General features: G+C 54.7%; 4 protein-coding genes across 4 annotated transcripts; 2 read left to right on the top strand and 2 right to left on the bottom strand.

Moving 5' to 3' along the window:
- Window positions 1-2233: 2233 nt before the first annotated feature.
- On the bottom strand, window positions 2234-3312 carry B0I36DRAFT_357114 (uncharacterized protein; the record flags this gene model as incomplete). Its single annotated transcript, XM_046157749.1, has 3 exons — window positions 2234-2677; window positions 2759-3017; window positions 3071-3312. 3 exons carry the CDS (start codon window positions 3310-3312, stop codon window positions 2234-2236), a joined length of 945 nt encoding a protein of 314 aa, XP_046017772.1.
- A 3012-nt stretch (window positions 3313-6324) lies between these two features.
- On the top strand, window positions 6325-7613 carry B0I36DRAFT_309152 (uncharacterized protein). Its single transcript, XM_046152099.1, has one exon. It carries the CDS (start codon window positions 6416-6418, stop codon window positions 7322-7324), a length of 909 nt encoding a protein of 302 aa, XP_046017771.1. The 5' UTR covers window positions 6325-6415; the 3' UTR covers window positions 7325-7613.
- A 2934-nt stretch (window positions 7614-10547) lies between these two features.
- Window positions 10548-11247, top strand: B0I36DRAFT_378856 (uncharacterized protein; the record flags this gene model as incomplete). The annotated part of the gene is made up of 2 exons (XM_046160737.1): window positions 10548-10663; window positions 10797-11247. 2 exons carry the CDS (start codon window positions 10548-10550, stop codon window positions 11245-11247), a joined length of 567 nt encoding a protein of 188 aa, XP_046017770.1.
- Window positions 11248-12361: 1114 nt separating this feature from the next.
- B0I36DRAFT_357110 (uncharacterized protein) lies at window positions 12362-12814 on the bottom strand (the record flags this gene model as incomplete). Its single annotated transcript, XM_046157748.1, has 3 exons — window positions 12362-12387; window positions 12456-12579; window positions 12695-12814. 3 exons carry the CDS (start codon window positions 12812-12814, stop codon window positions 12362-12364), a joined length of 270 nt encoding a protein of 89 aa, XP_046017769.1.
- Between the last annotated feature and the right edge of the window lie 1439 nt (window positions 12815-14253).

Raw genomic sequence — 14253 nt, 5'->3', positions numbered from 1 at the left:
GAGACACATGGGCTGAATGCTGCAGTGATTGGTTGGCTTTGCCAAATCCGGGTGATTCCTGGAGTGACGCCTGCATGTAACGTGTGGCTGTGCCTGTGCGATGCCCTTGAAAAACGCCGTCGTTCAGCTCACGACTCGCGGCTGGATCGTCTTCCCGAGGCACACAGAAGGGAGAAGGGGGAAGAGGGGGCGTGCATCTAGTGTCCTTTTGGTCATTGCCCGCCACTCTCAAGACGGCCCGGCGTCTTCACATGCATACAGCAAAAGACCCTGGCCAAAGAGACCCATGTCTGTTGGGCTGGCTCGATCGCTTCGTCTTGGCTCCTCTCTTGCCCTGTTCCCCCGGAGGTCGTTCCGCGGGATAAAATAGTGTACAAGTGGCGCCAGGGGATCCCCTGCGACAATTCTCGCGTACATTTTAGTCATCAGATGGCTCCCTCCCTCGTGGCTATCATGTCTTCGTGTCCGGGAGGAATCACCTGGGGATTTCCCCTTTCAGCCGCCACTGCGGGGCCTTTGACATGCTGGCCCTTTTTTATAATAGTCCATTCTAGGCACCGATCATTTGTTCGGTCCCATCTCCCAGACTGGCAGTTCGGCCCCTACTGCGAATCCGTGCCACCACACTCATCGCAACGGTCCGTCTATCATGACCCTGGGGCTCCCCGCTCGTGGATCCCACAGCCCTACGCCCTGGCAGGCCTCGGATTATCCGGGGGGCGGCCTCACTTTCACCGCCTGTGCGTCGGTCTTGGTGTTTTGCGTGGGGGACGATCAACGGATAAAGGGGATATTTGCTGCACAATCATGCTGCACATTCCTGCCCTGGCTCTTTTACAGGCGAGGTGTGGCTGGATTTACCGATCGCCGGCTTACTCTTGGCGTTTCGGTCGACGATCCTCAGCCGGGTGGCTGCAGGAAGTGCACATGGTTTGCAGCGTTAACGGTGTGGTGGCGGTCCCTTCTCTGTGCTGACTACTACTTGCCAACCTGCCATTGACTGTCTGCTATCCGCTGCTATCGATGAGAGGAGCTTCATACGTGGGACATGCAAGCAACAACGGCCTAGATGATCATCATCAACTCTAGTCGAGGATGTGTCATTCTGCTAGGGTCCAGCCAGACCCCCGGTGTGCCAATCCTTGAAGATACAAAGGATGTGTATTCAGGCTGTGCCAAGCTCACACACAAGGGCAGACCTAGCACGTTACAGACATACACGACCAAGACGAGCGTCTAAAAGGGGAAGGGGGGGGGGGGTTACAAATCAAGCAACGTCACAACCAGTTGCGGTAGATCTTATTTCAACACAGACTAGTTACAAAAACCTTGACGTGGCTGGCGTTCAAGTGTAGCACTATATCGCCGAGCCCCCTGCGCAGCTGATAACATTCAAACACGTGTACATCGTAACCCAGGGGCAGCCGAGGTCTCTGCTTGCAACTTACGTCTGATTACCCCATTGGGACATATCTTGACACCGTGCTGTCTCTTCCTATTGGCAGTTCTAATTGGCTGCAACGGTTCAGCCCAAGACTTTGAGTTATCAGTAGGATGGAGAGCACAATCACGCGGCTTATTAATCAAACCCCAAATCATCCGGGCTCCCCCCACCACTACCTGTCCGTCAAGCTAGCGAGGTCTAGAAACAGAAATGACAGAATCACCAGAGTGATCAAGTGCTGGAAAGCAGAGTGCGGAGTTGATACACCCAGTGCCGGCACTTATTTGTTCCGAGCGGGCAATCTTCCGACCTGGGAAAGGCCAAGGAATCCCCCCCTCGTTGAGCTACTCGCACCCTGGCTTTCGGTAACCACTAGTGATTAGAAAGCCTATGTGCGAGTCGTGTGGCGCGCGCCGTGTGGTGGGTGACCTAGGAGATCCGTCGGGTCGCGAGTCAGCACCAAGAACGGACTGTGTGGGGTGGCTCCCTCACAGCGCTGTGAGTATAGTTGTCATCCGGGGAACGGGATCAAAAAGAGGCCGACCGGGTATGCGTCATGGGCTTCACTCAGGATTGTAGCATCACCCTGGAGGCTTGTGGTGCGCGGAATCAGGAACTCTGGATACTGTTCGCCCTGTATCGGGCACTGCCAGCGAACCGCAACCGGAGTTGCGGATTTCCCCGCATTGAATGTGATGTATGACTTTTATTGAAGCTAGACCGCAAAGGACAACAGCCATCACCTGTGGGAACTGTTTATGATGCACGATGATCCCAGGCGTAAACATCTTATACCGCCACCGCTCGTGCGTAAAGGTCCAAATACTGTTGGTTGGCATCGGAATTTTGTGTCACAGTCCAGATGTTGTTTGAAGTGGACAGCGTAAAGCGAGCAATCCCACTCGAGTATCCACTGAATGCGAGCTTGGCAGTGCCATCAGCGTGCAAGGTTCCTTGACCGGATAGGCCATCAGAATCTATCGGCCCGGAGAATTTGACAACCGACGGGTCGCCGCTGATCAGGACAGGTTTCTGGAAATTGGGATCCGGGTCCCAGTGAGTCACCCAGCACCTCATGGGGGCGTAAAGCTGCCAGGTTGTGGCTGCTCCGAGGTCACTGCCAGCAAAATAGAAAGGCGTTTCTGAACCTAGGCTATACTGGAGATAACGTCCCGCGCCATCGTATATGGCGAACTTATCAGAATAGACTGTTGGGGTTGCGTACGTCGTGTCCTGGAACGTCAACCAAGTCGGTCTGGTCAGCATGTAGTCTCGATTTGCCCTTGTATTTGAGAAAGAGAGGCGTAGGCATACATATATCGTCGGGGTCGCCGGGGTTAGAATAGAGAGGCACTTGCAGGCCGAGGAGATGACCGCGGCGGCATTGAATGCGGCAAAGGGAGCCGGCTTGGCAACCGCTCGCTCCTCGTGCTGGGACGCCGAATGTTTCTCATGCGGTGATTTAGCGTCGTCGGACGCGTGTATGAGAGCTCTTCGTGGCTTCGCTGCAACCTGGGGTGCTGGAGCTTTCGCATTGACGAAACAAGGGTTGTCCGTTGGGAGAGCCGTGATGCTTAATTTATGTCAGTGTGGTTCTCCCGCGTCGTGCTCGCAATCTGTCCTTACGGCGTTGTAGTGACTGTGACTGTAGTCGGCACCACCACCGCTGCTGGTGTGGTTATGGACAAGTACGAGACGCAGTATTTGGTCGCCGCGGCTTGCTGCTTCAGCAAGGTCACTGCCTTTTGGACAGCGCCACAAAAGGGGTCAGCTCGAGGCTCGAGTAGGCCAGCTCTAAGCTCGAGTGGCGAAGCGGCTACCAAGCCCACGGCTGGCGCCAGCAAGGCGAAAAACGTCAAGGAGCGCATCGTGTTGGGAGACGTAGAAGTGTGGAAGCGCTGGTGCACGGCACTGCCACGACAGGCTACGTGCGGAAGAGGGCTATTTGAACAAGGGAACTAAGCACCATGTTTGGATCTGGACTTCCGCGATCCTTGATGTCAACCCTGATAAGCTTCTTGTCTAGAACCTTGATTGGTGAAATCCTTGTGAAGCTCGATCTGGGGTCCAGCACGCGGCAGCAGTAGCGCGCTGTTAGCTGCAAAGGCTGAATCGTGTGGTGATCGGCACTGCGTCTAGACAACGCCACAGATCAACTTCCTCCACGGAGAGCTGGTGTGGCTTATCCTTGCAATCAGAAACATAAGCAATTCTTCACCCGCCTCAGTTGCTTGGTTCTCGGCCAAGATGCCTTATTTGGCTAGAGCGTGCCTGCGGGCTGGGTCTGAGGCAAGCTGAACGACTCGGCATTAGTGATGGACCATGAAATCTTCCCCAGGCTAGTCAGACACGAAGCTGCAGACCAAGGCCTAAGCTTTGCTGCGCTTAGTTTACTGATCGTTCATGTTGCAGGTTCGGAGCTGAGCGAGCCCCTCCCATGTTTCACGGGACAAATAGGCTTTGACTTAAGAAAGCGTCTACTGTTAGACTTCACCGTACAAGTCTCCTTCAGCCACCAACTAGCTCGAACAATGGCGATGGCCTCGCTGAGTGCCCCCAAGCGCCGCAAAAATGGACTCTGGCTAGTATTGGTTTCGTTTTCAACTGCTCCACACCGACTTTCGGGCTCTGGGCCGGCTGGCCAAAGACGCTAATATCATCAGGTTATGCCCGAAACGACCTCGCAACAGACCGTGTTTTGGCCAGCCATCTTCGACGAGTCCGTGCTTCTCCGAGACCTGCAAAATCAAAGGTGTCTGATGGTGAGCTAAATGGGTCGGTGGAGGAAATGTCCTATAGGTTGTGCGTGATGTTTCTGCAGGTGGGATCAGTCTTAAATGTCTTATCTCAGACTGAAGGCCATGATTGGTCTTCGGTGCACAGAAAACAAAACATGTGCCAGATGTCTCGGCAGAACTTAGCAATTGTCGTATGATTCTGTTAGGGAAAAACTCGAGTGGAGAAAACCAGCCAATGTCCCACTCTACTGGGAGAAGAATGGCGCCACCAAGAAGCCGTTGCGTTGTCCCCGCACTGAGTGGTCGACACCTCCTTCGTTCGTGATAGTAGCAGATTTGTAGTCGCTGGACCCGCGACAAGCACGGTGACACGGGCACATAGTAACAGTAAGGCAGCTGGCATGCCCTTCTTGTGCCTAAGCGTTACCACCTACGTCGAGAAGCGTCTCCATAATTTAACTGACCAAAAGAAGCTGCGTAACAGCTTGCAGTCTGGAAAGTTCGAATTCTAACGAGATGGTCCAGGAGCGTCCCTACCTCAACTGTGTGACTGCCTGACCAGACCCCAGCACCCCAACGGTACATTTTGGCCAAATTATTCGATGGCTTTGGATCAGGTGAAGGATCATCGACTCTAGGCTGTCCAAGAAGGGCTGACGTATAAATTGGCCAGGATCTGACTATCTGCCCATCTCAACAGGCTGGGAATTATCAAGCGCTCCTGTGCGTGTCTTGGCACGTCAAGAAGACGTTTCCACAAGTCGTTCTTGACCACCCTTACCAATATGAGCTTTGCTTAAGTGAGATCGCCGTAGTTGCCCTCACGCCACAGTGAGAAACTGCCTAGGTGATTAGTCCTAGATCGCTTTTGTGCGGCAATTTGAGAAGAGGCGGCTGTAGCTTCGTCCCAGATGGAGGCAAGCTTTGGAGTATGATCATTTGGAGTGGTTGTCAAAGACAACAGCTTCCTCTGATTTCGACGAACGTCCGGCCATCGGCGGATGCCAACCTCACGAATACCGCACATTGAAGTCAGTCGCAAAGGCACCGCTGGTCCCCCAATTGAAGCCCTACTAGCTGCTGCTGTCATGTGAGAACTGCTGGTAGCCGCAGGTTTCGTCCGACAGAATGTACCCGCTGCTGACGTCGTCGGGGTTCGTGACGAAGAGAGCCTGGTTGGCGGTCTGACCAGTGCATGTGCGCAGGGAGTAGTGCAGCAGGTAGCACCAAGTCCCGCCGTTGGGGAAGACGGCGCCTTTGCGGACAGCAGTGTCGAGGCACTGCACGCAGCAGTCAACGGCCGAGCTGTCGCCGTCGACGTTGTCAAATATTGCCGGCGCCGGTGAGCTGGCCGTTGCCGTTGTTGTAGACGTTAACGATTGGCTGGCCCTGGTAGCTGCTCAGGATGTTGTTGGCGCCGCAGCTGGCGTAGATGGTTACTGCGGGGGCCACCGAGGTCGAGGTCGAGGTTATGGTCTCAGTGGTGATGCTGCTCGCGGTTGCGGTAGCGATGGTAGTAGTTTTCACGGTCTGGGTGGTTGTGATCGAGGCCTGAGGGACTTCGGTCGAACTTGTCATCAATCTGAGGACTTCATCGCGAAGAACTGCGTGAAGTTGGCCGTTCGGCCGGCGATGCTGTCAGCACGCCGCGCCGTGCATTGCGACTGTCTCACGTGAAGTTCAGGTCAAGATGTGGGAGCATTTCTACCTCCGAGTATCAAGGGGTTTGCAACGAACAAGCCAAAATGTTTCGTCGCATACATTACCCAAGACCCTTCGGGGAGTGGCTCAAAGAGATACTGGCAAGCCCAGATGCTCTTGAAGCTTATCGCCAGTGAACTCTCCAAGGTTGACGATGATATTATGTCTGCGCTAACATCAGGCAACAGCGACGGCGGTCAATCGTCTGAAGTTTGTAAGGCACCGCGGACACGAGAGATTATGGACCTTGTGCCAAGCCTTGAGCCCCTGCCAGAGGACTTGCAAAAGACCATCGCGAACGCCAAGACTTGAACACATGCCAAATTCGGCGGCGTCAGCGTAACTCTGTGGATCCAGTCGGAAATGAGCCGCGACTTTGCCGGCCAAGGGTGCCCTTGCTCGAATTTCTCTGAATATGCGTATCATTGTCTTTTCAAATCTCCCAGTTCTAACAACTCCTTCCATCACGTTTGAAGTGACAACTTGCTCAAAGACGACCATCGCCGCGCAGAACGACGAGGCAGTAGACACCATGACGGGCAACACACGCTTGGCGCTGGCTGTCCTGGCCAGCGCGAGCACTCTGCTCATCGCGCCCGTTCCCGTGGAGGCTGGAGCTGGAGGATGGCCCGAATACCAGTGGGATCCGGAGACGATCCCGACGTGCACGACATGGCAGGAGCCTGACGAGAACCAGACGTGCGAGCAGTTCCGTGCGTACTGGGGCCTCACCGCAGAGGACTTCAACACCTATAACCCAAGCGTCGGAGTCGACTGCAAGGGCTGGTACTGGCAGCAGTCGTACTGCATCTCAGACGCGAAGCGCGACGCCGACTACATCGCCACCGCGACGGATCCCTTCTGGGTCAGCCTCGTGAGCTCGCTGCCCACGCCGACGCCCGGGACGCCCACGCACGTCGTCGAGGGCACCCCGATCCCCTCACCGTGGCTGTGGAAGCCGTACTCGTGCTACCCCACCGGCCCGGACCCTTTCGCGAACAAAATTCTCGACCAGCAGATCAGCAAGGGGGACAAGAGCATGACGGTCCAGAACTGCCGCGCCCGCTGCTGGGACCTGCTGCCCAGCAAGACCATCACCTTCATGGGCATGCGCAACGGTGACGAGTGCTGGTGCGGGCCGCACCTGATGTCCCCTGCCGACTACCACTACTCTGGCTGGGGCTCCTGCAACTCGACGTGCTCGGGCAACGAGAAGCAGAAATCCTGCGGCGGCAAGGAGCACATGGCCGTCTGGGGCGCTGTCGTGCTCTATGGAAAAGGGCCGTTTCCTTCCGTTTCTGCTGCCGCATCTAGCGGGATCCAGCCGACAGCCGCGACGACGACTGGAAGCAGTCAGAATTCAGCGAAAAGGACCACGGGTTCTGCCTGGGCCGGGGAGCTGTTATCCTGTGCGATGGCTGTGTTGACATTGTGGACATAGTCTCTCGAGAAACGCAAATTTCAATGTGGTGTGGTTTCCCAAGGAGAAAGACTGGGAAGAAGTGACGGTCCGAAGCGGCGCCAACTGGTGAATGATAGATACAAACATATCACCTGCAGCCAAGCCTTTTCACAGGCTGTCATCAATTAGAAAGCCTCCTCTCAAGCATCTTAAGCCATGCCATGGTACGTGAGGGTCTGGCTTTCATATCCGTCGTCACTGTCGGCGCACAAACCGCACTCCATATTAATTGTAAGGAATACCAGACGGGGAGGATGATCTTATCGTGCACCTTGGGCCTCTTTCCGCTTCCTTACTGGCCGGGCTCTTCTTGCATGGCGCTCCTCTCCTCACACCGGACGGTCCAGAGAGTAACGGTCACGCTTTCGTCATGGCTAGGGCCTCCGAACAAGTTCCGCCCCAACGTGAATACGGGAGTTCTGACTCGGCCCCATTCGGACTGTTATTTCGTACTCCTGTGGCTTTCTCTGTGCACAAGACAGATCCAGCGGCCGATCTCCCTTTTGCTGAAAACAGTACAGAGGCCGTGCTGGCAGAATGCTCCGCCCGTGACTTGTGAGTCACCAACCAACAAACATGACTGGACGTACTCTACTGGAACTGACACAAATAGCATCTTTGCATCTTGCCTCTGAACTGTCCCCAGGTTAACAATCGACCGCACCGCAAACATACGCAAGCATCCCGATGCTGAGCACCTTACCAGCCATGGCTTTATCATCGCCGCCCGATTCCACCGACGCTCCACAATGGCTGCACGCGAGAGAGAAGAAGAGAAAGAACACACAGGGTCTTCAAGGTCGATTCTCGAGATTTCTCGAGCTCCCAATCGAGCTCTGCGAGGCTGTTTGGAGGACATCCTGGCCCGAAGCCGGTCAGATGTGGTGCCGCGGAATCAGGAACTCTGGATACTGGTCGCCCTGTATCGAGCACTGCCAGCGAATCGCAGCCGGAATTGCGGATTTCCCCCGCATTGAAGGTGATGTATGACTTTTATGGGAGTCAGCCATATTCATCTTGCATTACCCTGGACCGTCGGCAACGAGACGCTGTTGCTCACAGGACGAGTCTCGCGGTGAATTCTGCGCGTTAAATGAAGCGGCGCAGAAGAGGTTTGGCTGTACGAACGTGTAGCATAATGATCCTCGAAGGTCCCGGGGCGCAGCGGCGGCAGCCGCACCAGCACCGGTAAGAGCGACAGCCGCGCCTTATACGAACTAATTTCAATCTCGTGGCACGATAGTGGGGGGCTGTTTCGCCTCCTTTCTGTCGATGCTCCTATCTCACAGAACGTTCGCCTGGTCACCGGGAATTTTTGCGACGTGAACTCGACGCTTGGAGACTTTTGAATCAGGCAAAGGCATGAATGCGAAGCGCTTTAGAGCTTCCCGTTTACAGGCCAAGCAAGTCCAAGGCTGCGGGTATGCTTTCATTTCTCGCGTGGACGCTAGCATGCTACTCAACCGTGTGAGAATAGTGAATGGTACTTGCACTAGCATGGCAGCTACAATCCCATGCGAGAAGGGCTGATTCTGAAGGCCAGGAAGGACGGAGGAGACGAGCATGGCCGCTCAGTCCCTGTAGGACTTGCGGTTTCTTTTAGGGCCCAAGGGTGCGCCACGAGACAAACTAGGTCTTTGTTCTTGGGGACAAGCGCTGCTTGACAGCGAGGAGAAGCCTTAGGTAGCAGTTGTGTGTTAAAAGAGAGAGGCCTGTTCTCACAATCCGGCATGCATCGATAAAATCTTGCAGAACCTCGGCTGGATCACAAAGTCAGAGGTAGGGGACAAAATCGACCATAGCGTTATGGATGGCGAAGGGAGAAGCACAGGCTCAGCAAGCCTATCTGGTTCTCAGTGCGAAGGAATTTGTCTGTCTTGAGAGACGGGTTAGAGCAACTAGTGTTCAAACTAGACATCGGTGATCTGTGGCATACACATCCACATAAACAGTCATCTTTCCCCGACTCAATATGCAATGGAGGGCACTAACCAAGACAACAGCTCGCAAGAATTGGCAATCCTGAACCGCCAATCCAACGAAAAGAAGTCTTAATGCAGAAGCCTATTCAGCAGCCTCCACCTCGACGCCGTCCGCAACAGCCTCCTCCTCATTTCCCTTGCAGATCTCACAAACAATAATCGCCTCACAGTCGCAGTTTAGCTCCCCACACAGCGCTCTATTGTTTGTAATGATGTTCCCGTTCGTTTGGTGGCAGCGCGAGTCCCAATCCCTTCGGCACGTACTCTCAACGACCGAGTTCTTGCACCAGTAAAGATATCCGTGCACGCCGAACTGGCGTGCTTCGATGTCGATTGACTCGAGGGGTGCGGCAAAACCTGGGTGCACGACGGCACCGAGAAGAACAGCTAGGAAGGAGGCTGTCCTGGTCAAAGTCTGGATTTGGGCCGTCAGCAAAGGTTCGTTGGAGAGGGGTCGAAGGAAAATCCTCTACCTTCATCGTGAGTGATGACCGGGGACGATATCTCGAGGAGAGACAAACTGGTCACCAAAGCTGTATGCTGTTCGAAGCCGAGAAGTAGTGTGGGATGAACCAGGATGGTGAAGAACGACCTCGTGGAGTTGGAAATTTGTATACCTGACCATGTTTTATACTCGCCTGGTGAGTCTAAGAGTCGGGCCTTGAGCGGGGAAACCAAGTCCAGCGTGATGATGTTGGTTGATTCAGCGACGATGTTGGCCCCCAAACCACGACACGAGTTCTGGAAGGCACTTTGTTTGACTGGTGGGATATGGATTATCCTTGACGGACCCTTGACACCTGCAAGGCGACCAACTGCATCTACTACAACGCACGTCTCTGGGACCTGGGCAATCGGCCAATCCATGGCCACGATAGACACCCCTGGAACAGTCTCTATTGGCCATCGCATGACTATGCTTAAATGCGACAGATCTCTGCAGTTGGTCACACAAACCCAGCCGTTTCTCGCATGTCACATGGTCCGGTCAGGCCACTGAATGCAGTTGGCTGCACGGCAGAGCAGGAAGTGCGCTCATCTTCTCGTAAATGAAAGCGGGATTCGATTGCTCCGTTGCAGCAGCAGCACTCAGTCTAATCGTTCCTTCCATCGCCCACCTAAAACCACCTCTCGAAAGCTTTGGGATTGGCTTCTGCAGCTTAACGCACAGCTCTCTCGACGAAACCACGACACTTTACACGTGTAGATCACAAAACACCATGGCGACAGAGTGGGATCGGCTCAGGACTAGCCCGTTCTATATCCCCAAACAGCTGCCGGAAGAGGAACAGAAGAAGTTGCGCGAGGCCAAGACCACCCCAATCCTCCAATCATGGTATCTAAACCCGCGCTCTCATTCTCGTACCAAAGTTGGCGCGCCCCTGTGCCCGGTTCCATGCATTCATGACCACAAGAATCCACTGGCCCGAGCCTCCCCGCCTCTAACTGCCGGTTCTTTCTTCATCCAGGACAACGACAGGTTACCCGATCGTGGACGGCCGGTACAACGACTTCTCCCAGCGCCGTGTCCGCGAGATCACCGCAGCCGATGCGTGCGTATCCGGGCCGCCCACAGTGGACGTGTACTGGCACAACTCGTGGGCTTCGCCTCGCCATGACGGGTTCTTTGTTCGTCGCGACGCGTACACGGAGGCAGGAGGGGTGACCTCGTATGTTGTCAAGCTGGGCGACTTCTTCAAGCAGGCGGGCGATAGGCTGGAGTTGTACTCGCTGAATATCACTACGTACTCTGTCGTGGTACTTGTTGGGACGCAGATGTTGAATGCAGAGTTTATGGACCTTTATGAGGGTTGCGGGCTGGGGACGTGGCATGGTAGGGGGAAATCGGTGGGAAATAGGGGTGTTGAGGCGGCGGGGGCTGCTGGGCAGGAGAAGAACAAGAAGGTATCTGCTGAATAACTTAGCCAAGCATTTGCTGCTAGACAGAGTACTGTTTTCAGTCCAAGTTTTCAGGTACATTGGAGGAATATCGTTGTGTTGGAACTTCACGAGGCTGACCTTGATGCGCTCTAAGAAATGATTCTCGGGGCACCGCATTTCATCTTTATTTTGCCAGACAGCTGATAGCAACGCTGATATATCCTACGAATTAGCAGCGCCATCTGCGGATAACGTCTGGTTACGTGTCTTGCGCACTCAGAGTTTGCAATTCAGAGATTTCGAATGTACACACACGCGACGTACCTTAATTTTCGCAGACGCTCTCTCGCGCATTGCTACCACCACACATATATGGCATTCTTCACAACTTCCGGCATGCTGTGCGAGCGAGTTGTGTTCGACAACGAGCCTCTCCGGCACGATGAAGCAGCTGAAGGAGTGGTAAGTAATGGCTCAATGAGTATTTCTTAGACGAGGCTCTGCCATCTAGCGTTGTACATGGCAGCTCGCATGTACTTTAACTTGGTTTGATCATAAGAGCCATACGGAAACCCCACCTTTATATTCGCCGAACCCTCGGGGGAGGAAGACATCTTGGTCGAAGCACTGTGGTTCGTCTCTGCGTAAATAAAATACACCCAATTCACGCTCCCCAGTATGTCAACCTGGCAATCCGTGAGGCAGAAGTCATTCTTCGCAGTGAAGTTGATTAGCTCTTTGAGGGGAAATGACAATTGCTGGGGTTACTCGACTCGGAGCAGTTGAGGTACGCACACTTAAGCTAATCCCTTGAAAGTACAACTCCTCACGGATGTCGCACGAGAGTTGAAGAGGCATAACACAAAGTTATATCCATACAAGACAAAGTTGTTAATGTTTGTGAAAACAGCCAAAGTAGAGCATGATGTATTCTCCAAAACAATCTCTAAACACAAAAGGAGTACTCCTGACAACGCCAGCCCTTAACACCACAGCTCCGTTTACACAGTCACCAAGGAGAGCTAGACAGATCTTCCTCTCTTCACACCACTCGACAGGTCTCCAAAGACAAGCCTCCTCACGCGGAGCCACTTAACTAAAAAGATGAGCACTCGTCGCCTCGACCTCCATATGCCCTCCTCCCTGACATATTTCAACCCGCGAACCCCAAGAACGAAACTAGCACATGTCAATACAGCACTCGCAGCAGTCACAGCAGGCATCGCACGCGCAGCACGCGAGGATACCGACAAGCAGACCCTTCAGGCAGCCGTCGTTGTTACGGCGGCCCTGCTGGGGCGGAGGGCCTTGCTGCTGGTAGTACATCGGCTGCTGGGGCTGGCCGCCGTAAGACTGGGGCGGGGCGTAGGACTATAGTTCCTCAAGTCACCGGTGTCAGTGAAGGACATGAGATTTTACCCTCTGGTGGACGTGATGCCTTTTCCAGTGATATGCGATGAGATGACAGGCGAAGGAGGAAGCGTACCATCTGAGGAGGCTGGGGTCCTCCGTAGCCGCCCTGCGGGGGACCATATCCGCCTTGCTGCGGGTAGTATCCGCCGCCGCCGCCGCCGCCCTGGTTGTAGTAGTCGCGATTTTCGCCCATGGTGGTTGAGGTTGTGGGTTTATAAATATGCGGAAATCTGATGTTGTTGCAGAGGCTAAGCGCAGCTTAGGTTGCGAGGGCTAGACGAGTGCCAAGCTTCTTCTGTGCTTTGTATTTTGTGTCAGTCGTCGCGACCGGGGAGACGAAATTGAGCGAGTGTGATGACAGTGCCAGTGCTAGATGGAACGATTGGGAATTGACGACTGGGAATTAAAAAGGAAAAAAAGAAGAGATGCGAATTTCGTTGGCAAAATGAAGGTAAAGTGGCGACGGCCGACGTCAAACATTCACCAAAAGGCCGTTTTGTCGTTCCCACAAAAACGAGGCGCTGCACTGCACGACGACCCGGGTCCTGGGGTGACGTTTTCTTGGCACAGGCAAGGGGGTCCACGGGTGCTCCTGATGGGTTCGTTCATGCAGGGCTTGGGCTGGGGCGGGCTGGAGATCTCTTGGCAGAGCGTGCCCAGACCCGGGGTTCTGGCTCGGGTGGTCGCACACGACGAGAACGACGACGACTTACCAATCTCCCGGAATACAAAGGAGCAACAGGTGGCTGGCTGGCGAGCGAGAGTTGTGCGCGTAGAGCAGCAGAGGATGAGCAGAGGACGGCTGGTCGGTTGGCGTCGCTGGCAGTGCTGTGGAAGAAGCGAGGTGGGCAAAGAGGACAAGGAGCGAGCTAGAAAAGGACGCACGCGTGAAGAATTGAAGGGGATGGGCGGTCTTTGGGGGCAGGGAATTAAAGTTGCCCATCAGAGGCAGCCCAGCTGCAGTGGGCAAAAAACAATGCACGGGGCCATGAGGGCAGGGGCCTTTGGCAGAGAGCAAGTGACCAGGCCGTGGGAGAGGCAGGCCACAAACTCAAAGAGCGGGAGTGATGCAAGACTAAGGCAACCAGAGCTTCGTGCAATCAAAGCCCGCTCCAGCCACCCGACCACGACGACCCGACCACGACAACGATCGTATCTGAACAGAAGCCCACGTCACTGAACCTTTTGACTCGAACGTCTGCTGCTCCTCCCCGGACGGCGTCCACATCGCAGCCCGCGGCCACTGTGGCTGTGAACAAACCCTTGAGCGGGCGAGGCTATGCCTTCTCCCTCCACTCGCTCTGCATCCCCAAGATGCAGATCTGGACTTGGTGCCGTCTCAAGCCACAGGCGTCGTCAGCATCGCTCTCCTCGACTCCCAGGCTACAAAGTCGTGTGCTACTGATGGCAGCTGGCCGCCCGCGGGCCCCGCCCCGCATTACGCAAGCTCTCCCTTCCTCCCATAACTAGCAGCTGCCGACTTAGCCGATCCGGCCTGGACCTCTCTAGCGTCCTTTTCAAGGCACCATCATGTTGTCATGGCAGAGTGACTGCTCAACCAAAGGGTGCTGGCCTCCACAGACATGCTCGCCGACTAGGAACTGCTTATCTCGAGTGCGTATAGGACCCTCA

The sequence above is a fragment of the Microdochium trichocladiopsis genome (genome assembly GCF_020744255.1).
Source record: "Microdochium trichocladiopsis strain MPI-CAGE-CH-0230 chromosome Unknown B0I36scaffold_1, whole genome shotgun sequence".
In the NCBI taxonomy this organism is placed as follows: Eukaryota; Fungi; Ascomycota; class Sordariomycetes; order Xylariales; family Microdochiaceae; genus Microdochium; species Microdochium trichocladiopsis.
Note: the sequence above shows the minus strand (reverse complement) of the source record. Positions and strands in the feature narration are given on the sequence as shown.

What these genes read in the sequence shown, in the direction of transcription:
- B0I36DRAFT_309152 (XM_046152099.1), top strand. Translation starts at nt 6,416, where the DNA reads ATGACGGGCAACACACGCTTGGCGCTGGCTGTCCTGGCCAGCGCGAGC.